A 27,865-nucleotide genomic window follows, 5' to 3' on the forward strand; every position below is an offset into this window, starting at 1 on the left:
GCTCACTTGAGGAGAAAATTATTTGTGAATAACGATTTCTGCTCCTCACACAAACCTGTTATTTGAATTAATTAGACTTGGCATATACAGTAGTTCAAATGGACCACTTTTATGATGCTTTTATGGTGCTTTTGTGTCCTTAAGCTTAAAAGCTTCAGTCTGCATTCATTGTAATCACATGGAAAAGAGCGGCAAAAAAAGCCATACAAGTGTGAAATGATAAATCGCATTCAGTTTTTGCACTCAGAGTGATATTGCGCCAAAAATCATGCTTGGTATCATACATTTTTTATTCTTCAGTAAATAAAGTTTGATTAATTTATTGTTTTCTCTTCTCAGAGGATTTTGAGGTTTTCTTACATTGGAAGAATCACTGTTCCGATAAAGGATTAGCTCTGTGAGATCTGTCAACAGGATTCGCTTCAGGGAACGTATGCCAATGACAGTGTAGCATTGTGTTATGCGTATGTGTGAGTGTGCTTGTGTGTATTTGAGCAAGAACAGAAAGACAGAGGCTGTGCCCACAGTCACATAAATGCATTAGTTTGATACCCAAAGATCAAATTTGGTGTGTGTTTGTACAGATCAGTAGTTTGAGAGCATCTGTAGTTTTAAATAAAAGGGCTTTGTGGGCATTATGGGTAGAGAAGTCATTGAGTTGGCTGAATCTATAAATCTATAATATGGTAGTGATTTGTTTTTGGATGGTTGATCACCACCAGTGTACACAATATGTGCCATATGGTAGCTGTTTGGTTTGTGAAAAGGGAAAGTGAGGAGGATTATGATCTGCATATACAGCTGAAATGATTTTAACCATGAAGGACAAATAAAATATCTGATCATTTCAGTTGTAAGTAAAATTTAGACTGGCTTCATGCAGACATTGCTTGATAAACAAATCCAAAATCTTCTTTCACAAGAGATGTTATGCATTCCTGCCAAATCATAGAGAGCAACAAGACTTGGAAGGAAAATGTATTGTAATGCAGGCTGTGTTTGGAATTTAATACTATTGTGCTGCTTATTGCATACAGCACAGTACATATGTATACACATTATGATGTTACACAATAACCTGTTATTCATATACTGCACTGTATGTGTGTATGAGTGCAGCGAGGGGGCTTTCGACTGTCTCTTACAAACAAATGTTGTTCATTTTAACAAGACTTTGCAATATGATGCCACATGCACAGCCACCAATAGCCCAAGGATTTCATAAATCTTCATACATATTTGAAAAGCCAACTGAATATAAAGGAAATTAAGATTTAGTCATATAAACATATGCTATATTTATATGGGCCAGTGATGCAGTTGGTTACATATGAGATCATAAGAATGTCTTATGATTTTTAGTGTAAAATGGATTAATGCATGAACACGTATAAATGAAATCCATTACAATTAGGCAAATTGAGAAGATTGCACAGTTATTTAAATTATTGTCAAAGCACATATTTCCACCATTAATTATGCTGCATAATCCATAATTAAACTATTTGTAGTTTATATTTATTTTAAAATATTTTAAGGCTGAATCAAGGCAGGTGTTAAAAATGCACGCTTGTTCATTTTTTTTTTTTCATAGATTTCATAGCCACATTCAGCCTTTTGTCTTAACACAAGAGCTATAATCATTATAGATGGTACATGTCCATGCAAATGTGACATTTATAGTGAAGGCGAAGCAAAGGAAATATGACATATTATGATAAAACAGTCTTCCTCTGCTGGTCAGCTAAAGTGTCTCTAATTTCAGTCATTGTCCAAATAAATATTAGACAAGTTATTTAGGAAGGCAAATATTGGATCAAGATTATTGATGCTCATTAGGGCAGTGCTGTGGCAACCGTCATTGAATTGTTCAAGGATATTACCCAATTCATCATTTAGACTGACTCATCTGTGAGGCGGATTTTCATAGGAAATGATTGACTAGTGCAATTGACTTGCAGCAAACAATTTGAATGGTGAACATAAGATTATAGCTCTAAATTGGTCCCTTGAGGTCACTCCGGTTTTAAGAGGTGGATTTCATGTTTCCAACCTTCCTCTGGTTGGAGACAAAAAATGGAATTAGATTCTCAGTTTATGAATCAGGGTTGTTTTTCTCTGTCAAAGGTTCACATGTTCTCTACAATAAGAGTGGCCCATATTGGAAAGAAAATTAACAATTGTGACCTATTTAATATCTACATTCAATTGGAATATCTCTAATATCTTAATTTGTTTCTCCTGTACAGCAATACGACTAGATTATAAGTCACCTGCTTTTTGTTTTTAGTAAAAGACTCTCATGTGTCTCTTTTAGGGTTTCAGAAAAGATCCTAACATTGCCTCAAACTGTTCATTTGCCAGCATATCAAGTCAGTTAGCTCTTTATTTACACAGCGGTCTGGAATATTTGATTCTGACTGGCCAATTACAGCAGTCATATTTTTATTTTTGAAATTAATTAAATTTTTATGAGCAAATATTTAAATCCTTAATTATGCTGCAAAATCCAGAATTAAAATACTTAGTTTTATTTAAAAAAAAGAAAAGAAAAAAAAAAAAGAAAAAGAAAATCTTCAATCAAGGCAGGTGATGCACTCCATACTTGGTCTCTTCTCATATATTACAATAATTTAAACCAAAATAATAAATGAAAATGATTGGTTTTATAACCAAGTCGTAAGTTTAATAAACTGACTAAATTTTACATGTCATGATGCACTGGATCAAAATAACTGGAATTTAATTGAATTGTTATCAGACCAAACATTTATACCCTTAGTCATGCTGCATAATATTTGTAATTTTTATTTCTATTAAATATATGGTAGAAATAAGTATTATAACATGGCCTATCTGAATACTCGACTCTGATTGGCTGGAAGGTGTGCAATGCACAGGTTCCAAGTCAGTTTAATCACCGTTCTGTATTATTGCACTGCTTTTTATTGAAGATCTCACACACACACACACTACACATGTCTTTCACACACAGAGATTAGTTATCACGCTGCACACCATAGAAAAATTCAGGAGCACAGAAACTTGACCAATAAGACCAAAGATTGCCTGTTTGATATACCCAAAATTAACTATATCTCATGTTTTTCCACTATCTGTGTAAGAGCCAGTGGCAAATTCCGGAAGGATTGGTATATAGGGGGTATGGACCCGGAACTCGGCCCCATATGAGCGCCACTGGCTACAAGCTCCACACAGCAAAATCTCCAGAGTTAAATCAACTCTGCTCAGAGTACATATGGTCCCTCTCTAATAGTGTTAAAATAACACTAAAGCAGAGTTAAAGTTAATGAGATAAATAAGCAATTAATTAAGTGATGATTGTGCATTAGTGATGAACACCTGCTGTTAACAAGCAGAATCACTGAAGAAAAGAGAAACACAATAACTACAACTGACTTCAGTCACAGCCTTATTAATTGCTTAATTATCTCATTAACTTTAACACTGCTTCAGTGTTACTTTAACACTATTTAGAGAGGGACCATATGTACTCTGAGCAGAGTTGATTTAACTCTGCTCAGAGTAAATATGGTCCCTCTCTAAATAGTGTTAAAGTATCTTGATAATACATATATATTCATTTATATAGTCATATATAATTTTAACATATGCCTAAATTTTATGTTAGATCAATTAATCTTTCAGCGAGCAGCTGTGTTTAATTCACAAAGCTTTATTTTGAAATGTCAGCGATAATTGACAGAAGCCAAAGTCTTTGCGTGACAGTTTGGTCATTATTGTGAACTTGACAATTTTTTTTGGATGATACAAGACCCCTCTGCTTCACATTTGGGTTATGATTATTACTGTATAGAAGCAGTCGTCTCATTTTTTGTTCTATTTTTATTTCTCCATGGGAATTTTAGAAGCAGCACCTGAGAAAATTGTAATGCTTAATCTTAAACATAACTGAAAACTACTTCACGTCCCCTAAACTATGAACGAGAAACCCCGGAGAAATAAAAAGTTCCTCTGGGAAGCGGCATGACACAACAGAACAAGAACACTCTCGTTATAATCATCTAGCCATCTACGCTGTGAGTGTGCACCGTCTGGTGTGTGTAGGGGTCTGTGTATCATCAGTTTGTCCTATTCCTCTATTTATAACCCGCCGTATGCTGAGAGCAGTGAGTCACGGGGGCCTCCGTGGAGATAATTTCGAGCGTTAATTAAATATTCAGTCAATGCTGGAACAACTAATCGAACCGTGACTCATCGGTTCATTCAGCAGACACTGTGACATCCAGCTCATTCAACAGAGCACAGACACCTGATCCCACAGTTACATCAATGACTGGCGCATGTCTCCTAATGACACCTCTCTGTGTCCGGCGAGAAATTCAAAGTCAGAAAGCCTTTCGAGTTGACGTGAATGAAAAAATAAGAACTGGATCATTAAAAATGGAAGAAAAACAGCACTACAGTAATCACGGGAGATTTGAAGGTGTGTTCTGCTTGCATATGCCACAGGAAGTGCACTATGTGCTTTTTTTCATGTCCTCTGAGAGAGCTGGAGTTTTAGTAATCATTTTAATTTTTGCATGAGCTTGCACATACCTCCTCATTAGCTGTAATGGTGCTGTAATTGATTCACCTGTTAATCATTCTGACTTTTCCCATTGTTGGGGTTATAGGAGGCGTTGTCTGGATAAGGTACAAATTGGTGTCCAATTAAGCATCAGAGGAACCTTATTTTTGTTGTGAGAACTGTTTGATATATTAGATTAACTATTATCTGTCTTAAAATTAACTGTGCATGAAATGTAGCTCATTTTAAACACAGACAATGTCTGCTTCCCCCCTTTAAAATCGTGATTTTTGCCCTAACAATCCTCAAGAGTTCTTGAGTTTCTTGAATATATCATCAATTGAAATCAAAGTGTCGTAATCAAACACAATCTGTAGAATTGATATTCAATTCAATTGTAGTAAATAAATACATTTAAAAATAAAATTAAAAAAATGTTTTTATTATTATTTATTTTATTTTATTTTATTTTAGCATTTTCATGCCCCACATTTTTTACAAGGCATGCAAACCTCACATGAAGTGAATAAAAAGTACAACTGCTCATATAATATTTAGTTTAACACCCTGAGGTTGAAACCATTTTTTTTTTTTTTTTTTTTTTTTTTTTAGATTTTGCACTCTATTTGTGGATTATTCTGCAGTTTTCCATATACTGTTTATCCCCCCCCCCCCCCCCATTGTTCATTCTCCCTTTTTCCCCCTCTTTCCTTCCTCTACCCAAGTCTATTTTCTTGTTCACAATCTCCTCACACGCTCCAGCTTTGAAGTATCAGGTTCACAGAGGTCAGCTGCAATAAGTGACAGAACACAGAGAGCCCTATCTGAACAGAAAATTAGAAACTTGTAAGGGTATCCAGCTTGTCAGCTCAAATTATTTTCATCACTGACTGTACCAAACACATGCGCATACTCACAAACACCTGCAGAGATTCTGACCCAAGTATATAGATCTTTTAAGTCACACAAACTTTTGTTGCAATTCTGAAAATCTTGCTGTGAATGAACAATGAGAAGACCAATGATTTTTTCTCTCTCTCTCTCTTTCTCTCTCTCTTCTCTTACAGTTTAACACAAAAGTGAATAACACAGCATGTTTCGACCACCTGGTTCAAGCTAACGTCCGCAATAAGAAGATCTTAAAAGATGCAGTTCAGAACATTACAGCCAAGGGCATCACCAACTACACCAAAGGCTTTGAATTTGCCTTCAATCAGCTCTCAAATGTATGATTTTTTTATTATATTTTAATTTAAGAAATCTATCTATGAATTGCAAAAACTGAAACCATCACTATAATCATATTTAACACATTTAGGGGGCTTCGGTCTTCCTTTCAGTGGTCAGCAGCATTAAAATCTGCACTTTGTGTGGTCTCTCTCTCTTCACATTGGCTGAAAAGAGTGTCTATAATAAGATATCACTCTGCACCCTCTCTTTACCTGGTGTTAAAATAATATAGTTTGATACATCACATATCCCTCCTTCCAGTCAGTGGTGGATTCGATCATAAATGGACTTAAGGCAAGAAACATTATTTTCCCCCCAGAGAGTGAAATCCTAGAATCACTTCTGCTTAGTAATATTTGTTTTTTAAGAGGGTGCTGATTAAACCTTATATTAAGTTTTAATAGTAGTATTGTTGTGTTCTGCTGACCTCTGCTGTTTATTCTATGTAACAGCATATGATTGTGTTCATTTTAGCCAAACATCACCAGAGCAAACTGCAACAAGATTATAATGCTGTTTACTGACGGAGGCGAGGAGAGAGCAGAGGAAATCTTCAGCAGATACAACATTGACAAAAAGGTGTGTGTGTGTGTGTGTGTGTGTGTGTGTGTGTGTGTGTGTGTGTGTGTGTGTGTGTGTGTGTGTGTGAATCTGGATTTTATACAGTTTGTAATGAAAAAACAAATTCTAGCTACTATGTGGTTAAAAGGATAGTTCACCCAAAAATGAAAATTCAGTCATCAATTACTCACCCTCAAATTGTTCAAAACCTATATGAATTTCTTTCTTTTGCTGTGTTAGTGCCCCAGGGATGACGCGTTTTTGTAGGCAAAACCCGGAAGCGAGTTAGCATTTTAGGACTTCCGGTTCCAACGCCGTAAAGTGGGTTTTTTGAATGGGTTTTTGCTAAATCGCCTGAAATAAGGTCTGTGGTAAACAAAGCCTCTAAATACTTTCACGTTTTGATCTATGACATAAAACACACCAGTTATAACCCACTTGTGATTTTTTAAACTTTTACTGTGTCTTACAATCGGCGGTTGCTAACAAATTGCTAAAAGGGACTACTTCCTTTGGCGGGGACTTTAGACGTCATCATGACAAACAGGACATTTGGACAGCATTTCTCATGAAAAAGTGGATAAGTATTCATACACAGCGTATATATAATCAGTGAGCATGTTTTTAAATAGAGTTGTTTTCTAAATAAAGTTTGAGGAAGCTTGGTGGTGGTGATGTTGATCCGCGACCATGGTGTGCTGTAGTCCGTTTATAGCCTACTGTTAGCCTTTTATATCTGACGACTTTATTTAGGCTTCAAAATCTATAAATGTTGTGTTAACTTGTAAAGATTATCTTGATAGACAAAACGTGTAAGTGTCATAACCCTTTGTTAAACACAGAGCTTATTTTCTGCGATTTTCCAAAAGTCTATGGGAAAAATGCATAGGCTTTCAGTCGAGGGAACCCGTGCACCGCTAACTTCCGGGTTGGCCTACAAAAACGCGTCATCCCTGGGGCACTCTATTGAACTGAAGCCAAAATGGGCTGATGAATGGGCACTGACACGTTACGCAATACGTAAAAAAAAAAAGTTTGGAGCCTGGGCATGCGCAGAAGGAATCGTCAGTTGAGCCGGAGTCGCGATATCAAACTTCCGCCCAGACGACTGCGTCATCATTCATGTATTTTAAATAGACTATAAAAATTATACACAATTTAAAAGTCTAACTTACCTATAAAATAGTAGGCTATTCTGTTTCTAGAGCAATAATATTTTTGAAAAAGCAAATTCAGTAGATAAAATCAATATGATATGCCACTAGAAACAACTCTAAACAGTCAGAAACGGCCCTGCCATTTTAAATCAAGTTCAACTAACGTTACAGGAGATCGATTGCTGTAATTAGAGTAAGCTATCATTAGTTTTGTTCTGCTAATTATTATTTTATACCCATAAAAATAATAAGTAACTGCCAGATAACGATCACCTGCTTTTTCCCGACATGGTTAACATTAGGTGTGTTATCTTAACTAATAACATTTATTAATTAGCTTATAACGCCTACATTTGATGTTACAGAAAAAAAGTTCAGTGATCCGTCAGATCCTGTAGGTCTGTTAGTACAGTTTACTGCTGAACAACTAATTTTGTTGGTGTTAAATAACAAAGAAATCGAAAATTAATAGTTAGTTATACATCTTCAATCTCCCCTCGAAGCTCCGACAGTCCTCAGACAAGCTGTCAATCAACTTCGAATCATGACGACACGCCCCTTTTTTATAGCATCAAATTGCTAGCTAAAATCTAAATCATCACAAAAACGAACAATTGAATATATATAAGTGTTATAACAACTACCTTAAATGACCAAAACCATCTTTCAGAAAGTTTTATTTGAAGCAGAATTTATTTTTAAGTTTTCACTGAAGTCTCATTCGACTGCATTGAGAGGGCGGGGTTTATGACCTGTACTGCATCCAGCCTCCAGGGGGCGATCAAAGAGCCCGTGGCTTCACTTTTCAGAACGTATGAGACACACCCGTATCGGACCCATCTGAATTCTGCACAGAATGCTGTATTTTAAAGCGATATGGAGGGGGTACGGTTAGAGATTAGAAGAAAACCGAGGTTTTACAGAGTTTAACGGCTCTGGGCAAGCTGTGGTATAAACGAATCACTATTGGCTATTTAAAAAAAGGGGTAGAGCTGTCTGAAATGTCGCCCTTTGACTTCCTGTTTCAGTTGAAATTACGTCAACACATTAAATAATGCTGCGCGTGAAAATAAATAAATAAATAATGCTGCACATTCTAAGGCAATTCACTGGGCCTGGACTTTAAATAAAAAATAAATTAAATTAAAATAAAGGAATAGATTCATTTATAATAACATTTAATCCTCACTTTATTTTTTACATTTATTTTATTTTATTTATTTATTTATTTTTTTTTCATTGAATTTATTTTTATATTTATTTATGCATTCATATATATATATATATATATTCCCATTTGTATTTATTTCCAGCTTTATTTAAATGTGCATTTATTTATTCATTTTTACTTTTCCATGTGCAAAATGTAAATGAGGAAGGCGGTCTTTGCTCCAGTGCATTGGTTGAGCAAGAAAAAAAAAAAAAAAAAATGAAAGAATAAACAAATCAAAGTTAAAATGAATAAAAATAAGTCAGGATTAAAAATGAGTTGTATTTGTTTTATTAAGTCATTTATTCCTTTATTTTCATATTACTTCTTATTAAAAAAATTATACATGTTCATTATATGTGGATTCATTAAACAGGCCTCATCAATTATGTTTGCATTTATTTATGTATGTATGAATTTGTATACTATGCTGTTTGATTTCAGGTGCGTGTGTTCACGTTCTCTGTGGGTCAACACAACTATGACACAGGGCCAATAAAGTGGATGGCCTGTGCTAATAAAGGTAAGTGTTGCTTTGCTCAGTCTGTGTTTGCCCTCTAGTGGCTGAAGCACAAATATAATTCTCACGTCTCACACCCTCTTTAGCAGGTTCAGCACTGGATTGCAAAAAGATAAAATAAATGACACCATATGGTATGTTTTCTAGGATATTTCTACGAAATCCCTTCCATTGGAGCCATCCGCATAAACACACAGGTCTGTATAACGCCAAAGCGCTTTAAATTTGATTTGTTTATTTTGATAGTTGCTCTTGTTTAGGAGTATGTGAAGGTCCAAGGATGACCTACATTGGATTGCTTTGTGTTGTTCACTGTTGCTTAGGAATATCTAGATGTTTTGAGCAGGCCGATGGTCCTTGCAGATGCTAAACAAGTGCAGTGGACCAACGTTTACCTGGATGCTCTGGTACAACCTTTTTTAACAAACATCATAGAAACCCTTTAAAGTGCTATATGCTTCATTGTCTTCTGTGTTCTCATCATGACCTCAGGAGTTGGGCCTAGTCATCACAGGCACACTACCTGTGTTCAACAAGACCAAATCCAGGGAGGGCGAATCTCAGAACCAGGTCAGTTTATTGTTTATCTTGATTTTCCGGTTGAAACACTCAAAAATTCTTTATTATTACTGCCTTTTATAATTTAGGGTAATAGTGAAATTAAATTATTAAAACTATTTGAGCTTCTACAGAGAAAAATGATGACCAAACAGGATATAATTGTATTAAATCTAGAAAATATCAGTTAAAGGGTTAGTTCACCCAAACATTACCTTTCTGTCATTAATTACTCATCCTCATGTCGTTCCACACCCATAAGACCTTCATTCATCTTTGGAACACAAATTAAGATATTTTTGATGTAATCTGAGAGGTTTTTTGATCCCCACATAGAAAGCAATGTAATTACCACATTCAAGGTCCAGAAAAGTAGTAAAGACATTGTTAAAATATTCCATGTTACTGCAGTGGTTCAACCTCAATTTTATGAAGCGACGAGAATACTTTTTGCGCGCAACAATTTCTACTCTCCCCTGTATTCTCCTATGCTGTTTATGTTGTAGACACAGTGAAGTGCTTCCGGTTTCTACGTCAGAACGCCGACTCATTATTGGTCGACGCTGTTCACATGAGCAGCACGACGCATGCATGTGCTGTTGATGCAGGATAGATAGGCCTATGTATTAAATACAGTACACTACCATTCAAGAGTTTAAGTTGCATTTATTTGATCAAAATACAGTAATATTTTGAAATATTATTACAATTTAAAATATATTTTTTTAAACATATTTTATAATGAAATTTATTCCTGTGATGGCAAAGCTAAGTTCCCTTTCAGTCGGTCACGTTCGACGTACGTCAGTAGTGACCGACGAATTGGGATATCGCTTAGAGAGCCCTATCATCTTCGTGTAAACTAAAACAAGCCAATGGAATTGGCGTGCGATATTTGCATAATGCGCACCGCCCCCGTCAGGTGTATATAAATAGGAAGCAGATGCAATCGCACTCTGTCTTTCGCTTCGGAGCCATTCACTGGTGTCCTATTTAGAAGACTCCTTTCTTCGTGTGTTTTTTTTACTAAAACACTGCCTCAGAAGAGGATCTGCAGCGAGCTTTGGTGCTGGTGAAGAGGGCACGTGCAGCGAGGTCGCGAGTGTCTGAGGAGCCGAGCTATAAGCTCTAAACTGCTGTTTTCACAGCAACACAAAAAAGAGTGTGTGTGAGGCAGCGATTTGGGCCGGTTCCTCGGTGTGTCAGGGAGTGGTGTACCTGACACATCGCGTCGCTCCCTGGGTGCTTCAGCACGAGTGAGTTGACTTCCCCTTCTAAAAGAGCTTTACAGACGAACCCTGACAGTATGTCATTTCGTCTGTGCGTTACTGGGTGCGGTCGTTCCCTGGTCCCTGCTGATGGGCACAATCGCTGCATCTCGTGTTTGGGCGTTCAGCACGCTGAAGCAGCGTTTGTGGATGGTTCATGTTCCCATTGCGGGAACATGACCATCGCGGTGCTGAGGTCGAGGCTCTCCTTCCTGAAGTCTCAGGAAGCGGGAGTCCCCTCTCCTATGCCGCGTACGACCGTTTTCCGGCCCCGGGAACCGGAATGACGGTACGGCGCTGTATAGGGAGGGCGACCTGAGGATAACGGTCAGGGCTCCCCCGTCGAGCGGAAACGCTCCGCGGGCCCCTGCCCCCTCATCAGCACCGCAACCCATCCTGCCGCCGTTGGTTTCCGCTGGGCCCTCTTCGGACTGTCCAGCCGTTACCTTTGGTGCGCCGGCGGAGGATCAGATGTCGATCGCTGCGTCGGAAGGCGAGTTTGAGTGTTCGGGGAGGAAGATCCGGACGCGCTGCCGCCCTCCGGGACGGCAGCGTTGCCCGAATCGGATCCCGAACTCTCGGCTGTGCTCTCCCGGGCCGCCTTGTGTGTCGGGCTCGAGTGGAACCCTCCACCCTGTCCCGGCCCATCGCGGCTGGATGATTGGTATTTGGGGGCGGGTCGCGCTGGTCAGCCCCAGCGTCCCGCCCCAATGCCTTTCTTCCCGGAGGTGCACGATGAGGTGACCAGGTCTTGGCAGACACCGTATAGTGTTCGTTCGAGGCCTGGCCCCCGTCCGCCTTCACCTCCCTGGACGGCGGGGCAGCCAGGGGGTACGCGAGGATCCCGCCAGTCGAGCGGTCTGTTGCGATGCAACTGTGTCCAACGGCCGCTGGCTGGCGTGGTGAGCCGCGTCTCCCGTCCCGGGCCTGTAAATTCTCAGCCGGTCTGACTGAGAAAGCTTACAGTTCCTGTGGGCAGGCTGCCTCTGCCCTGCATGCGATGGCGCTTTTGCAGGTCTACCAGGCAAAAGCGCTGTCGGAAATGCCCCAGGAAGGTCCTGACCAACAGCTGCTGGGGGAGCTGCGCGCTGCCACCGACCTCGCCCTCCGGGCGACGAAGGTGACAGCACGCGCTGTTGGTCATGCGATGTCTACCTTGGTAGTCCAGCAACGCCATCTCTGGCTGACCCTGGCGGACATGCGGGATGCCGACAAGCAGAGGTTCCTAAATTCCCCCGTGTCCCCGGTCGGCCTATTCGGCGACGCGGTGGAGAGCTTCGCCCATCAGTTCTCTGCTGCACAGAAGCAGGCTGAGGCTATCATCACGTCATGCCACGGCGGTCCGCTGCTGCCTCCACCCAGCCGCCCGTGGCTCAGCCTCAGCCCGCTCGTCGCCGAGGGCGCCCGCCTGCATCGTCCTCCGCCCCTGCTAAGACGGCAAAGCAGCAGCCTACACCAGCCAGACAGCAGGGTGCCGGTCGCGGGCGTGGTGCCCAGCCCGTCTCCGCTAAGCCCGGTGGTAAGCGTAAGAGCAAAACACGGCACTGAGACGGGCAACCTGGAGGGGAAGGATCTTGCTCTTCGGGAGAGTTTTCCACCATCTCTCCCACCCCCGGAGGAGGGCCGGGGGGAATTTGTGTTAGTCTGTCTACCGCCGCTGGCTCTCCGGAGTCCAGCGGTACCCACTTTTTCACAAAAAGAGCAGTTTCCTCAAACTCCAGGTCACAACAAGGGGTGTCTGTCAGTGTGCCAGGCTCCGCCTCGCCGCTGACAGCTCCCCCCCCATTCGCCAGCAGGTGGCAGTGTGATGGTGCAGACCGCGTCCCGTGCGCGGTCTCCCATGCACACTGCTGCCTCGCAGAGTCTGACCCCACTCCGGGCCGCCCCCAAGCCGTCCGGGTCGGGTCCCTCTCTGCCTTGCTGCCCCACCCCCGGTGCGTCTGTGGTGCCTTTGGTCCTGCTGGCCCAGTGTCTGGAAGCGTGGAGCACGCTCTCCAGCCTGTCCAGTTGGCTCATTCGTACTATCAGACTCGGCTATGCGATTCAGTTCGCCCGGCGTCCCCCGGTCTTCAGGGCTGTCCACTTCACTCCGGTGTCGTTGGACAGTGCTCCTGTTCTCCGGGTGGAGATTGCTGTCCTCCTGGCGAAGGGTACAATCAAGCCGGTCCCTCCAGCCGATATGAAGTCGGGGTTTTACAGCCCCTACTTCATTGTACCGTAAAAGGGCGGTGGGCTACGGCCAATCCTGGACCGTCCCCAGGATTGGTTTGCAGCAATAGACCTGAAGGACGCATACTTTCATGTCTCGATTCTGCCTCGACACAGACCCTTCCTAGGTCGGTCTGCGTTCGAGGGTCGGGCATGTCAGTACAAAGTCCTACCCGACATGGTTGTAGCTCCCAACCGGTTGGGTCTTCAGGTCAACTGGGACAAGAGCAAACTCGCCCCCGGGTAGAGGATCTCTTGTTTCGGTCTCGAGCTAGACTCGGTCGCACGGACTGCGCATCTCACCGAGGTGCGCGTTCAGTCGGTGTTGAACTGCCTGAGCTGGCTCAAGTGCAGGACAACGGCTCCACTGAAAGATTTTCAGGGGCTCCTGGGGCATATGGCATCTGCAGCCGCGGTAACGCCGCTCGGATTGCTTCATATGAGACCGCTTCAACACTGGCTCCGCGGCCGGGTCCCGAGATGGGCGTGGCAGTGCGGCACGCTCCGTGTCCCCGTGACACCGAGCTGCCGTCGCACCCTTGTCCGGTGGTTGGACCCTTCGTTCCTGTGGGCCGGAGTACCCCTCGAACGAGTGTCCAGGCATGCTGTGGTCTCCACAGATGTCTCTGCCACGGGATGGGGGGCCACGTACAACGGGCATGCAGTGACAGGTCTTTGGACGGGGCCTCAGCTGCATTGGCATACCAATTGCCTCGAGTTGCTAGCGGTTCGTCTTGCGCTGGCCCGCTTCAAGGAGCTGTTGTCAGGCAAGCACGTGCTAGTCCGCTCACTAAGCACTGCGGCCGTTGCGTACACCTACCGTCAAGGTGGTCTACGCTTCCGTCGCATGTTGCAACTCGCCCGCCATCTCTTGTTGTGGAGTCAGAAGGATCTGAGGTCCCTTCGGGCCACTCGTGTCTCAGGTGTGCTTTACCGTCCAGCCGACGAGCTGTCACGGCAGCATCTACTTGCGGGCGAGTGGCGGCTCCACCCCCAGGCGGTCCAGCTGATTTGGCAGCGTTTCGGCGAGGCCCAGGTAGTCCTGCTTGCCTCCCCGGAAACTGCCCTCCGCCAGTGGTTTTATTCCCTGAGCAGGTTCTGTTAGTGGCTCCGTACTGGCCCACTCGGACCTGATTCTCAGACCTCATTCTCCTCGTGACAGCACCTCCCTGGCCGATTCCTCTGAGGAAGGACCCCCTGACTCAGAGACGGGGCACCCTGTGGCACCCGCGTCCCGATCTGTGGAACCTCCACGTGTGGTCCCTGGACGGGATGCGGAGGTTCTGAGTGATCTCCCGCAATCGGTCGTAGACACCATCACTTCCGCTAGAGCTCCTTCCACTAGGAATCTCTACGCGCTGAAGTGGAACCTGTTCGTCGAATGGTGCGCCTCTCGCCGAGAGGACCCCCGATCATGTTCGGTCGGATCCGTGCTTTCCTTTCTGCAAGATGGGTTGGAGCGAAGGCTGTCTCCCTCCACCCTCAAGGTGTATGTTGCCGCCATTGCCGCACATCACCATGCAGTTGAGGGTAAGTCCCTGGGGAAACACGATCTGATCGTCAGATTCCTGAGGGGGGCCAGGAGACTGAATCCTCCTCGCCCTTCCTCCGTACCCTCTCGGGATTTGACCCTGGTTCTCACAGCTCTCCGGGGTCATCCCTTCGAACCTTTGCAATCAGTCGACCTGAAACTAATGTCTCTTAAGACGGTTCTTCTGGTTGCATTGGCTTCCCTGAAGAGGGTAGGGGATCTGCATGCATTTTCGGTCGACGAAACGTGCCTAGAATTCGGGCCCGGTGCTTCTCACGTCATCCTGAGACCCCGGCCTGGATACGTGCCCAAGGTTCCTACCACTCCCTTCAGAGATCAGGTAGTGAACCTGCAAGCGCTGCCCTCGGAGGAGGCAGACCCAGCCCTAGCTTTGCTCTGTCCCGTCCGCGCTCTGCACGTTTACGTGGACAGAACGCGAAGCTTTAGGACCTCAGATCAGCTCTTCATCTGTTACGGAGGCCAGCAGAAGGGAAAGGCTGTCTCCAAGCAGAGGATGGCCCACTGGATAGTGGATGCCATCGCCTTGGCGTACGAATCCCAGGGCGTGCCTTGCCCGCTCGGGTTGAGAGCCCACTCCACCAGAGGGGTGGCCTCTTCCTGGGCGCTGGCTCATGGCGCCTCGCTGACAGATATCTGTAGAGCTGCGGGCTGGGCAACACCTAACACGTTCGCTAGGTTTTATAGCCTACGTGTAGAGCCGGTATCCTCGCGTGTACTCGCATCCACTAGTCGGTAGACGTGTTGTACCCACTCTAAGTGTCGGCTTGCAATGCCATTCCCGCCACTGGCCGGATACGTGCATACTTTCACTCCAGTCGCGTTCCCCGCTTGGCGAACCCTGTCGAGTTCCTCCGCCTCCCCCTTCGGCTCGGACATTGCGGAGTGTCTGATGCCAGGCCTACATCCGTCGCTGATGCTGTCTGTTGGCTGGGGCCCATATGTCGCGACCCCTCTACGTGAGCGGTCCCATATGTGTATTTTCCACGGTTTAAAACTCCCTACGGGCCGAGTCCGTGTCTTTCCCTTAGCAGAGCCAGCTCTGCTGTCACCTGTCAGATGAGTCTCCCCCTAACCAGGTGGAGCCATCCCAGGGACTCCATATGCGTACTGCCCCCCGGGCCAGTCCATGTGTGTATTCCCATGTAAACTCCTCCCCCATTGGGTAGGTAGTGGTCTCCGCAGCGTCCCTCACGGGTTCGCTTCCCCAGTGTGTCTAGTTTACTTAGTGGGTAGTGGTTAGACAGCAGTAGACTCTCTCGGTGTAAGCTCGCCCCCTTCACCGCCAGCCGGTGCTATGGGCGGCTGAGATTGCGCTGGGCACTGGAAGGGGTTTCGTAACTGTGGCACTTTAGTTGGGATCCCAATTCGTCGGTCACTACTGACGTACGTCGAACGTGACCGACTGAAAGGGAACGTCTCGGTTACGTATGTAACCCTCGTTCCCTGAAGGAGGGAACGGAGACGTACGTCCCGTCGCCACAGTTTCTGTACCCTCGCTGTAGCGCGGACACCAGTTGTCTCCTCAGCGAAAAACAGAGTGCGATTGCATCTGCTTCCTATTTATATACACCTGACGGGGGCGGTGCGCATTATGCAAATATCGCACGCCAATTCCATTGGCTTGTTTTAGTTTACACGAAGATGATAGGGCTCTCTAAGCGATATCCCAATTCGTCGGTCACTACTGACGTACGTCTCCGTTCCCTCCTTCAGGGAACGAGGGTTACATACGTAACCGAGACGTTTTCACTATCGTTACTCCAGTTTTCAGTGTCCTTCAGTGTCCACTTGATCCTTCAGAAATCATTCTAATATGCTGATTTGGTAACGTTTCTACGGAAGAGGATTAGGGCCAAGCAATAATAAAAAAATAAAACCATCTCGAGATTAAAGTTGTTAAATTACGAGAAAAAAATCATTAAATTTCAAGAAAAAAGTTGAGATAAAATGTTGAGAATAAACTCGTTAAATTACGAGAAAAAAGAAAGTGTTAAATTTCGAGAAAAAAGTCGAGATAAAATTGTAACAAGGTCAGTAGATGTGGGAAGAAGGAGGCGGGAACCGGCGAGCATTCAACAAAACTTTAATCTCAAAATAAACAAACAACAAAACGTAAGTAATGCTGGCAGACCCTCGTGGACGTCTGCCGGCCACACAAACATAATAAAACATAAAATAAAGTCCAGGCCTGGTCCTCTCTCATCCTTCGCGGCGTTCCCTCACGGCTCTCGCCCGCCCTGCTCGTCACATACCCCCAACGCCCCTCGCAGGCCGGGGGGTACTCCCGCTACTGCGCTTACTCCCCCCCCGGGGCCCCTTCTCGGCGGCCGCAGCACCTGGGGGTAAGGACAGACGAGACGAGAGAAAGGAGACGGAAGCAAGGGGAGCGACAGGACGAGAGAGGGGAGAGAGGAAAAAGAAAGAGAGAAAAAAAAAATTCTTGTTCCGGTTCCCCGACACACTGCCGCTCGGTCCTCAGCCTGCCAAGAGGCTCTTCTTCGCGGTGCCATGCGGTGGCACTGGACGCTCGGTGGACGGCCCGATCCTCGTCCGCCTCCTGGCGGCCGGCGATGGCTCCTCCGACTGAGGGCAGCCGGCAGCGAGTCCCCCGTTCCCTGCTCCTCCCCTTTATGGCGGACGGCAACAGGCTCCGGCCCACGGCGAACGGCGGCGACTCCTCTGCTCCCTCTTGGACGGCAGCCACCCCACCTCGTCCCAGGGGCACGGCCTCGAGCTCTCCGTCCCACCTTTCACTAGGCTCCAGCACCAACCCCTCGGGCAGCCTCTCGCGGTCTTCAATCCCACGCTGCCCGAACTCCGCAGCACCGCGATCCCCCTCAGCAGCGAGGGCTCTCCGTCAGCATGTCCCTCCTTCCTCCCGGGTTTCGGCACCAATGTAACGAGGTCAGTAGATGTGGGAAGAAGGAGGCGGGAACCGGCGAACATTCAACAAAACTTTAATCTCAAAATAAACAAATACAAAACGAAAGTAATGCTGGCAGATCCTTACGGACGTCTGCCGGCCACACAAACATAATAAAACATAAAATAAAGTCCAGGCCTGGTCCTCTCTCGTCCTTCACTGTAGTCGCTCCTCCTTTTATGCCTCCGGAGCTCCTCCGTGAGAGACTCGAGGCCGGCACGCCTCGCAGGTTATCACTGGCGTCACCGCCCTGCTCGTCACAAAAATGTTGAGAATAAAGTCATTAAATTGCGAGAAAAAAGTTGTTAGATTACGAGAACAAATTAGTTAAATTATGAGAAAAAAAGGCGTTAAATTTCGAGAAAAAAATTTGAGATAAAATGTTGATAATAAAGTCATTAAATTACGAGAAAAAAAGTTGTTAAATTGTGAGAACAAATTTGTTCTCGAAATTTAACCCGTTTTTTCTCATAATTTAACAGTTTCCTCCTTCTTATATAAATCTCATTTGTTTAAAAGACCTCAGAGGAACAGGCGAATCTCAGCATAACACTGACTGTTACGCAACAGTCGGGGTGTACGCCCCCAATATTTGCATATGCCAGCCCATTTTCAAGCATTAGACAAGGGCAGCCAGTATTAACCTCTGGATGTGTAGAGCTGAATCATCAGACTAGGTAAGCAAGCAAGGACAACAGCGAAAAATGGCAGATGGAGCAATAATAACTCACATGATCATTGATATCATGATATTTTTTGTAAATTGTCTTTCTAAATGTTTCGTTAGCATGTTGCTAATGTACTGTTAAATGTGGTTAAAGTTACCATCATACTCCTGTATTCACGGAGACAAGACTGTCGTTATTTTCATTTTTTAAACACTTGCAGTCTGTATAATGCATAAACACATCTTCATTCTTTATAAATCTCTCCAATAGTGTGTAATGTTAGCTTTAGCCATGGAGAACTATCAAACTCATTCAGAATTAAATGTGAACATCCAAATAAATACTGTACTTACGCAATTAGACATGTTGCATGACGAACACTTTGTAAAGATCCATTTTGAGGGTTATATTAGCTGTGTGAACTTTTTTTTATGGTGTTTAAGGCAAACGCAAGCTCTTGGGGCGTGGAGCTCGAGATTTAAAGGGGCCGCACACCCTGAATCAGTGTATTTATAATGATAGGCAGTTAAAAAAATTAATAAAAAAAAAAATTCTGAGCTGAAACTTCACAGACAAATTCAGGGGACACTTAAGACTTATATTACATCTTTTGAAAACATGTTCTTTGGCACCTTCAAAATTACTAGTTAAAGGGTTAGTTCACCCAAAAATGAAAATAATGTCATTTATTACTCACCCTCATGCCTCATTCCACACATGTAAGACCTTCGGTAATCTTCGGAACACAAATTAAGATATTTTTGTTGAAATCCGATGGCTCTGTGAGGCCTGCATAGGGAGCAATGACATTTCCTCTCTCAAGATTCATAAAGGTACTAAAAACATATTTAAATCAGTTCATGTGAGTACAGTGGTTCAATATTAATATTATAAAGCAACAGAATATTTTTGGTGCACCAAAAAAAAAAGAAAAATAACGTCTTAAGGCTCCGATATACTTCAAACTATGTTATTTTTCGTTCTTCGTTTAGGGGTAAAACAAAGTTCGAAATGTGCGACCAGCGATATACTGTAATCGAACATCTGACGCCTCCCACACTGCTGAGAGCGACGGTTAGATGAATATGTAAATACGTGCTGTACACTTTCTTCTCAGTAACAAAATAAACATAACAAAAATGAAAAGAGCAAGCATTTTTTTTTTTTTTTTAGAAAGCATAAGAAATGCGTCTGATCATAACAACATTGGTGTGTTAGTACGAGCTCTGTAAATTAGCACTCCAGTCACGTTTATTTATATAGCACTTTATTCAATATATTGCTTAAAAGCAAGAAGCTTTACAGTATCAAACATGAAAAACGGTGTCAGTGCCTCATTTCATCAGAAGCACAACTTCATTTTGTACCATAAAGCAGCTATCCTGTGTGTTCATGTTTTCACCTGCGGAGATCTTACCTCAACGAATTCACACGCAAAATGAGTCAGAGAAGGGTTTCAAACAAGTGAAGGTGGAGCCTCAGCGCACACCACCTTTTACGTTATCGTCACAGACCAATTCAAGTATGAAGGTGTTTTACAGCTGGAACGAACTTTTCCTGAAAGTTCGCTTTGGCAAGCCGTTTCGAACTTCCAAAAAGAACACAAAAGGAATTTTTTTTTGGCCTGATTTTGTTCGAAATGACGTCACATCAGTTCGTTCTTCGATTTTTTTTTTTTTTTTTAAGTATATCAGGGCCTTTATATAGTGATGGCCGATTTCAAAACACTGCTTCAAACTTTCAAAACACAAGCTTCGGAGCGTTATGAATCAGCGTGTCGAATCAGCAGTTCAGAGCGTCAAAGTCCCGTGATTTCAACAGTTTGGTGATTTGACACATGATCCGAATGATGATTCGACACAGAAGAATCATAACACTCCGAAGCTTCCTGAAGCAGTGTTTTAAAATCGGCCATCACTAAATAAGTGGTGCACCAAAAATATTCTCGTCGCTTTATAATATTAATATTGAACCACTGTACTCACATGAACCGATTTAAATATGTTTTTAGTAAATTAATGGATCTTGAGAGAGGAAATGTCATTGCTGACTATGGAGGCCTCACTGAGCCATCGGATTTAATAAAAAATATCTTAATTTGTGTTCCGAAGATTAACAAAGGTCTTACAGGTGTGGAATGGCATGAGGGTGAGTAATAAATTACATTATTTTAATTTTGGGGTGTACTAACCCTTTAATTTTGTTTTGTGCTCATGATGAGAGTTTTGATGATTATGTTAGTTGTTTCAGTAATTTATTACTTTGAGCAAAATATAAAAATGGTCTTAAAAAAATATATTAAAAATTCTCTTAAGAGGTAAACCCTGCACCCCCATGTTTTCTCAGTGCCAAGGACTTCTATGTGCCATACACGTAGGTGTCTAAATGTAATAATAATAATAATTATTATTATTATAAAAAAAATAAGAAATAATTACTTTTTTTTTGGTAAATATTGGTATAACAAAATTACCTCCGGACCTCCACTGGGAAGGAAATATACAGACTGGACCTTTTGGAACTTTCATTGAATACCCCTGGTATATATGAATGTACCTCAAAATGTATTTGTAAAATTAATTTTATATATGTAAAAAAGGTTTACATCCCGTCTACATTATCAGCGGCCCATATAGAAAATTAAAAGATTATGTTTGATATGTTGTTTTTTGATATGGTTACATAAAAAAAAAAATAATAATAAAAATAAATACGTATAAATATCTTTTTATATGCACACGTCTCTAACTGCACAAACAAGGACGTTTCAAACTGTGCCCGGAAAGTCAGAAGCGGGAATATAACATTTGAATGAACACAGAACAGAACACCAGATGTGTCATTAACAGACCCAATACTCTATTAATAGGCCAATGCTTGGAACAAACTTCTATTTTTGTCACTTTTAATGGGGATAAAGCTACTACTGACGCAAACGTGTAAACCACACTATCTCTTGAATGTTTTAACCATGCGGACAGTAACCTTCTTAGGAACACTATGATAGTAACAGATATGGAAAATAAATATCATACAGTATCTTATCCTAAACTTTCCCAGTTGGAGGTCAAAGGATCCGTACGTTGTTTGTCTGCTAAACTGCTTGACCCTTCGAAAGTTGCCGTTACTTTCCGCTCACTGACTGCGTCACTGGGTTCTTTGATAAGTTTAATATCCATTTGCAGTATGGATGACGAGAAGTAATTTACAACTTTGCAATGTTTCATACCAAGTTGCAAAAGTTTACACGTTGTGAAATCTCGTGCAATGTTTAATGCTTTCCAGGTGAAGTTTTGCCTCATATTTGGGTTACACTTTACTTTGATAGTCCATTTTAGATATTCTACTAAATATAAGTAACTTTGCAACGACATGCCAACTAACTCTCATTCATTTGCAACTACATATCAACTAACTCTCTTTAGAATATTAGTAGACTGCTAGGTTAGGCTTAGTAAAATAAGTTAACGTACTTGCAAAGTTACTTAATGTCTGTTGCGAGCCATCAAAATAAAGTGTTTGCTGATATTAAGCAGATGGTCTTCTAATAATCTAACGAGAGTTAGTTGACATGTAGTTGCAGTTTTACTTATAGTTAGTAGAATGTCTAAAGTGGACCATTGAAATAAAATGTTACTCATATTGGTTGTAAATGTCACTCCATTGCATGTCAGAATGGAAACTTAGTGTTTTTGATCTCTCTTTTAGCATCAGAACCAGCTGATTTTAGGAGTGATGGGGGTGGATGTGTCTCTCGACGATATCAAAAGATTGACACCCCGCTTCACAGTGAGTACCACAAACACAAGCAATTTCAACTCAAATACATTCATCTGGTTGTTGATCCAGTGTTCAAAATAAATTAAAGTGACAAGGACCTATTTAAGGGATTCCTTTAAAAAAAAAAAAAAAAAAAAATCCCCCTTGTCATTTCAAACCCAAATCCTCCTTTCTTCTGTGGAACACAAAATAAGATGTTTCAATGAATGTTCACACTGCTCTTTTTACATTTGGCTGATGGCAAGCACAAAAAAAGTATCATAAAAAGTGATACATTTCAGTCTGTTCCTTTATACAAAGCTAATTATTCACATAAAATCTACTTTGCATTCATGAAATTAATACTTTTATTCAGAAAGGATGCATTACGTTGGTCAAAAGTGTCAGTAAAGACATTTATAATGATATATAATAAAAAAAAAAAATGCTGTTCGTTTGAACTTCTATTCATCAAAGAATCATGGAAAAAATGTGTAACTGTTTCCAATAACAAGAAATGTTACTTGAGTACCAAATCAGAATATTAGAATGATTTCTTAAGGATCATGTGACACTGAAGCTTTGCCATCACAGAAACAAAATACATTTTAAAATATATTCAAATAAAAAAGGCTCATTTTAAAATGTAATAATATGTTTACAATATTATTGTTTTTACAGTCTTTTTGATCAATATACATAATAGACTTCTTTGAAAAGTATTTAAAAATCTTACCAACAGCAAACTTTCAATGGTATTAGAATAAAATATGAAGTGTCAGACGTGTCGCAACAGTTTGATGTCAAAGACTAGACGGGCGAGAATTATATGGCTTCAAAAGACTTATTATATAGCGCCTAAATTAAACACATTAATTTTATGCTGCATTTATGGCACTTTCTTCTCAGGTTTGGTGCTTGACAGCCCTATTCACTTTCATTGCATGGGGGAAAAAAAAAAAGTTTGAAATCTGGTTTAGGAATGGGGTGAGGGCGCGCAATTGGCGACGAGTTTTAATTTAGGGTGAACTATTCTTTGAACACTACATAATTCAATTTATAAGGGAACAAAGTGAAACTCACGTGTTAGATGTTTTCTTTGCAGACTCTTTGAGACGCTGTAATAAGAATAACACGGCATGCATAAGATAAATGCGCTATTGTTCTGCGGTCTGCCGTCTTGCGGTTTCGCCTCCTTACAGTAAGATCGCTCTTAAGAGGACGTAAGCCCTTGTACATTACATCTGTTTGTACTTACATTTGATTTGTAAATGGTTGTGATTTTCTGTTAAGCTCAGAGGAATGTTTCCAGATGAACCGACACATTTGATTAACGCTAAGTGCTCGGGGGTGATTGACAGCTCGGGTCTGCGTTCTCGGGGGATATTAGACAGTACCCCGCTAGTGAGGGATTAACCACCGCATCTCTGAGGAACCAGGTCCATTTGGTCTAAGCAGGGATTTGGGTTTGATGGTGGTCTTCTTATTCAGTGTGTCCTCACTGTTCTCCTTTTTCCATTTTGTTTATTTCAGATTGGTCCTAATGGATATTATTTCGCAATTGACCCAAACGGTTACGTGCTGCTCCATCCAAACCTGCAACCAAAGGTACCAAAGCATTTTCTCCACCCAAATACCTCAAATACGACATCACATCACATTAATGACAGAGGAAGAGGTTTTAAGGCTGCTTGTGGTAGAGAAACATGGCACACTTGTCTCATATTAAAACGTTTCTTTCTTGTTTGAGATCTATTTGACATTGGTGTTATTTAACATCTGTAGTTCTTGTATCTCTCTCCGTCTCTCTTTATCTCTACCCCCCCCCCCCTTTTTTTTTTGACTATGTATATGTGCTGCATATTTATGTTCATTATCACCTGTCAAACCATGTGCTCATGTGCACATTTATATCAAGAATGTAACCAAATGTTGAATGGTGAAGATTATCGGGGTACCAAATTTAAGTTAGCCCTAACTGAATATTACTATTCTGAATATTGTCCTTCCTAATATAGATGCTATATTAGATATGACATGGCTGTTAAATGAAATATATCGTCTACTGGCGACCTAACGTGTATTTTTTGGAGAAATAATGCTGTATACGTTACCTTTCAAAAGTTTGGGGTCAGTAGTTTTGTTTGTTGTTTTTTTAAGAAATTAATACTTTTATTTAGCAACAGTGAATTAAATTGATCAGAAGTGACCGTAAATACATTTACATTCTTACTAAAAATATTCAAATAAATGCGGTTGAACTTTCTATTTCTCAAAGATTCCTGGGGAAAAAAAGTTCACGGTTTCCACAAAAATAACGAGCAGCATACTAGGATTGTGTGACACCAAAGACTTGAGTAATGATGCTGGAAACTGAGCTTTGCAATCACAGGAATAAATTATATTTCAAAATATATTTGAATAGAAAACAGTTTTTGTAAATTGTAATGATTTCACAAAATAAATACAAAGGTCTGTCATGGAACTCTAGATGGCACAGGCTTAACTCAGTCTGCTTGCAATCACATCATTCTCTGTAGGGCAAAGCTGATTGGTTCCTGCTGTATCAGCAGCCAATGAACTTGCAAAGTCTCAGTCAGCATTTGCAGAAACCCTCCACCTTCCCCAGCTCCACCTGTATAGATCTGCAATGGGAAATTTGTGTATGATATATTGTACAGCAGCAGCATTTCTTACTTGCTCACAGCAGTGTGTCTTGTATGTATTGACAGTAGCAAGTCCCGTACTTGCTCTGCAGCAGCAGAAGTGTATCAGATCTATTCCGCAAAGACCAAACATATTTACATTTTCATATCCATTACTATGTGAAACACTCAGAGAGTTGTCATGACAGAACTGTACTGGTGATTATAAAGCCCGGAACACACCAAGCCGACGGTCAGCCGTTGGGCAGTTTTTGTTCGTCGGCCGACTAAGTTTTCTCAGTGTGTTCCGCACAGTCAGCTGAAGTTGGTCCTCGTCTGCTTTTTTCGGCCGATTTGACATGTTGAATCAGCGTCGGAGCCATCTGATCATTCTGATTGGCTGTTCAGCTACTGCCACCTGCTGGTACGGAAAGGCATTTCTTCTTACGTAGGCGCAGAGCGGACGTGCTACTTGGCCGACGGGTATCGAGCGTCGGTTTGGTGTGTCAGGGCAACTTTGGACCTAGACGCTGCCAACGCGAGCCAACCCCACAGTCTGCTTTCTTCGCCACCAGTTCAACAGCATCGGCTTGGTGTGTTCTGGCCATTAGAGACTAAAGTCTTACCAACCCCAAACTTTTGAACTCTAGTGTAATCTAGAGCTGTGCAAATTTAATCAAATTTAATTTTAAAGTCATTGTATCAGTATTTTTATTTTATTTATCTCCCACAGTTCAATTAATGAAGAAGCAGGATGTTATAGAAGACTATTTCCGCCACATGAGAAAAAAAAAAAAAAAAATTGGTAAATCAGAATTATGATATATTAAGGTAATAATTGTCATACAAAACCATGAGATCAAAAGTCTTAATTATAATATTAAGAATAATAATGATAAAAATCCATTATGACAAAATGTGTCATTTTATCACATTTTTATAATACAGACCCCACATAATTATAATTTATTAAAGCCTTTTTTTTTTTTTTTTTTTTTTGATGGAAATGGGTTTCCATATAGGTCCTTTGTAGGTACGGTTTAAATTTTCTTATATCATGATGCATCGAATTATGCATTGTATTGAATCATGACACATTGCAATACCCAGGCCTAATATTATCCCCTCTGTTTTTCTTCCATTCATACTTTTTTATAGTTAAAACCACATTACATTTGTCTATCTCATGAAACAAACAGAAAGATCAAGCATATGCGAGTGATTCAGCTCATATCATTATTGACAAGTGTATCTGACCTCATATGTAAAGCTGTAGATTTAGAATGTATGAACATGCATTTGTGGTGTGTAAACAGCCTCTCATATAGCTTTTCCTTTTGGATCGGAGCATACAGCCCCTCTGCTGGGTGAGCTTTGCACATAACCTTTGCAAATCGCCCAAAGTAATGCGCGTGCTTCTGGCAGCGGACCTGCATATATGTTTCTCAATGCAACTCGACTACACTTTTTGCATATCAGTCTATTTGCAGGTCCCTTTGATTCTGGTATCCCACCACACACATGGGCCAGTCTGTATTTCATCTTTTAAATAAAGAATGTAAAGGAGAAAAGAGATCATGTGTGTGTGTTCAGGGTCATAGTTTATCCACAGTCTGGATGGTAAAAGCACCGTCCATCACCTAGTCTCAGACAACCCAAGCCCACCATGATAATCTCGCAAGTTAAGGAGGTAAAATGCATTAAATATATTACGTCTGGATGGGTGTAGATTACAAATCGTTTAGACGTTCTCTGATTTAAGCTCAATATGTAATCGCAAAGAGTTATACATGTGCAGGGCTCAACAATAAGGATGACTCGGGACCAGTGTGAGATCTTACGTTCATCGTAAACATTTGGTTTAGTTTGATGTATTTATGTTATGTAATTATGCTAATTGAAGTATGTAACCAAGGTAACGTTATCTAGCCTGCTATTTTGTTGAAATTTGTTGTGTATTTGACTCGTGATAGTAATGGAAGTGTCAAACAAATCAGTAATGTTTTGCACTGTATACCATTGCTTTCTTAAAAAAAAAAAAAAAAAATGAATTTGAATTCATAGTTATATATAACTACAAATTCAAATTCATTTTTTTTTTAATTTTTATTTTTTTTTTCATTTTTATTATAATTATGTCAGATAAAACAGCAAAACATGGTCAGGTGAAAGTGTCTGAATAATTTTCGGTTACAATTTTTTTTAATAGATTTTACTGGTAGTCCACTGAATGAAGAATTTTTTGGGTTAAATATGTCACTATATATATATATATATATATATATATATATATATATATATATATATATATATATATATATATATATATATATATATATATATATATATATTCTAAAAAAAACAGTGTGTTAATTCGTAGTTATATAGAGTTTATATATATAAAATAATAAAAACCAAATTTTAAAGGTTTTTAATTACCAATAACAAAAAATTAAAAATAATAATAATAATAATAATAATAAAAATAATACATTTTTATATATATAATATATATATTTTTGGGCATTTTTTTTTTATTTATTGGTAATTAAAAACCTTAAAGAATTGTTTTTATTATTATTATTATTATTTTATTAATTTTAATTAGTACATAAAAGAAAATTATACCTCAAAAAGTATACACTACCGTTCAAAAGTTTGGGGTCCGTACAATTTTATTGTTTTATTTATTTTGTTTTATTATTTTTTTAAAGACAGTAATACTTTTTTCAGGAGTGATACATTGAATTGATCAAAAGCGACATTATTACAAAATGCTCTTCATTTGAATTTTCTATTCATAAAAAAAAATAAATAAATCTACCATAGTTTCCACAAAATTATTAACTGTTTTCAACATTGATAATAAGAAGAAATGTTTCTTGAGCAGCAAATCAGCATATTAGAATTTCTGAAGGATCATGTGACACTGAAGACAGGAGTTATGATGCTGAAAATTCATCTTTGACATGACAGGAATAAATAACATTTTAAAATATATTAAAATAAAAAAGATAAAAAAATTCAAATAATATTTCACAATATTACATATAA

The 27,865-nt window shown here is 41.0% G+C and overlaps 1 protein-coding gene across 1 annotated transcript in view; it reads left to right on the top strand.

Annotated features, from left to right (window-relative positions):
- The window catches only part of LOC137022919 (voltage-dependent calcium channel subunit alpha-2/delta-1), a 152,009-nt gene that overhangs the window by 76,972 nt on the left and 47,172 nt on the right, over positions 1-27,865 (top strand). The window contains exons 11-18 of the mRNA XM_067389388.1: positions 5,620-5,778; positions 6,257-6,361; positions 9,155-9,233; positions 9,378-9,427; positions 9,554-9,637; positions 9,723-9,800; positions 22,116-22,196; positions 23,700-23,774. Coding sequence (XP_067245489.1) covers positions 5,620-5,778; positions 6,257-6,361; positions 9,155-9,233; positions 9,378-9,427; positions 9,554-9,637; positions 9,723-9,800; positions 22,116-22,196; positions 23,700-23,774 — 711 coding nt within the window. The remainder of the gene's footprint in view (positions 1-5,619; positions 5,779-6,256; positions 6,362-9,154; positions 9,234-9,377; positions 9,428-9,553; positions 9,638-9,722; positions 9,801-22,115; positions 22,197-23,699; positions 23,775-27,865) is intronic.

Source organism: Chanodichthys erythropterus, chromosome 7 (assembly GCF_024489055.1).
Source record: "Chanodichthys erythropterus isolate Z2021 chromosome 7, ASM2448905v1, whole genome shotgun sequence".
Classification (NCBI taxonomy): Eukaryota; Metazoa; Chordata; class Actinopteri; order Cypriniformes; family Xenocyprididae; genus Chanodichthys; species Chanodichthys erythropterus.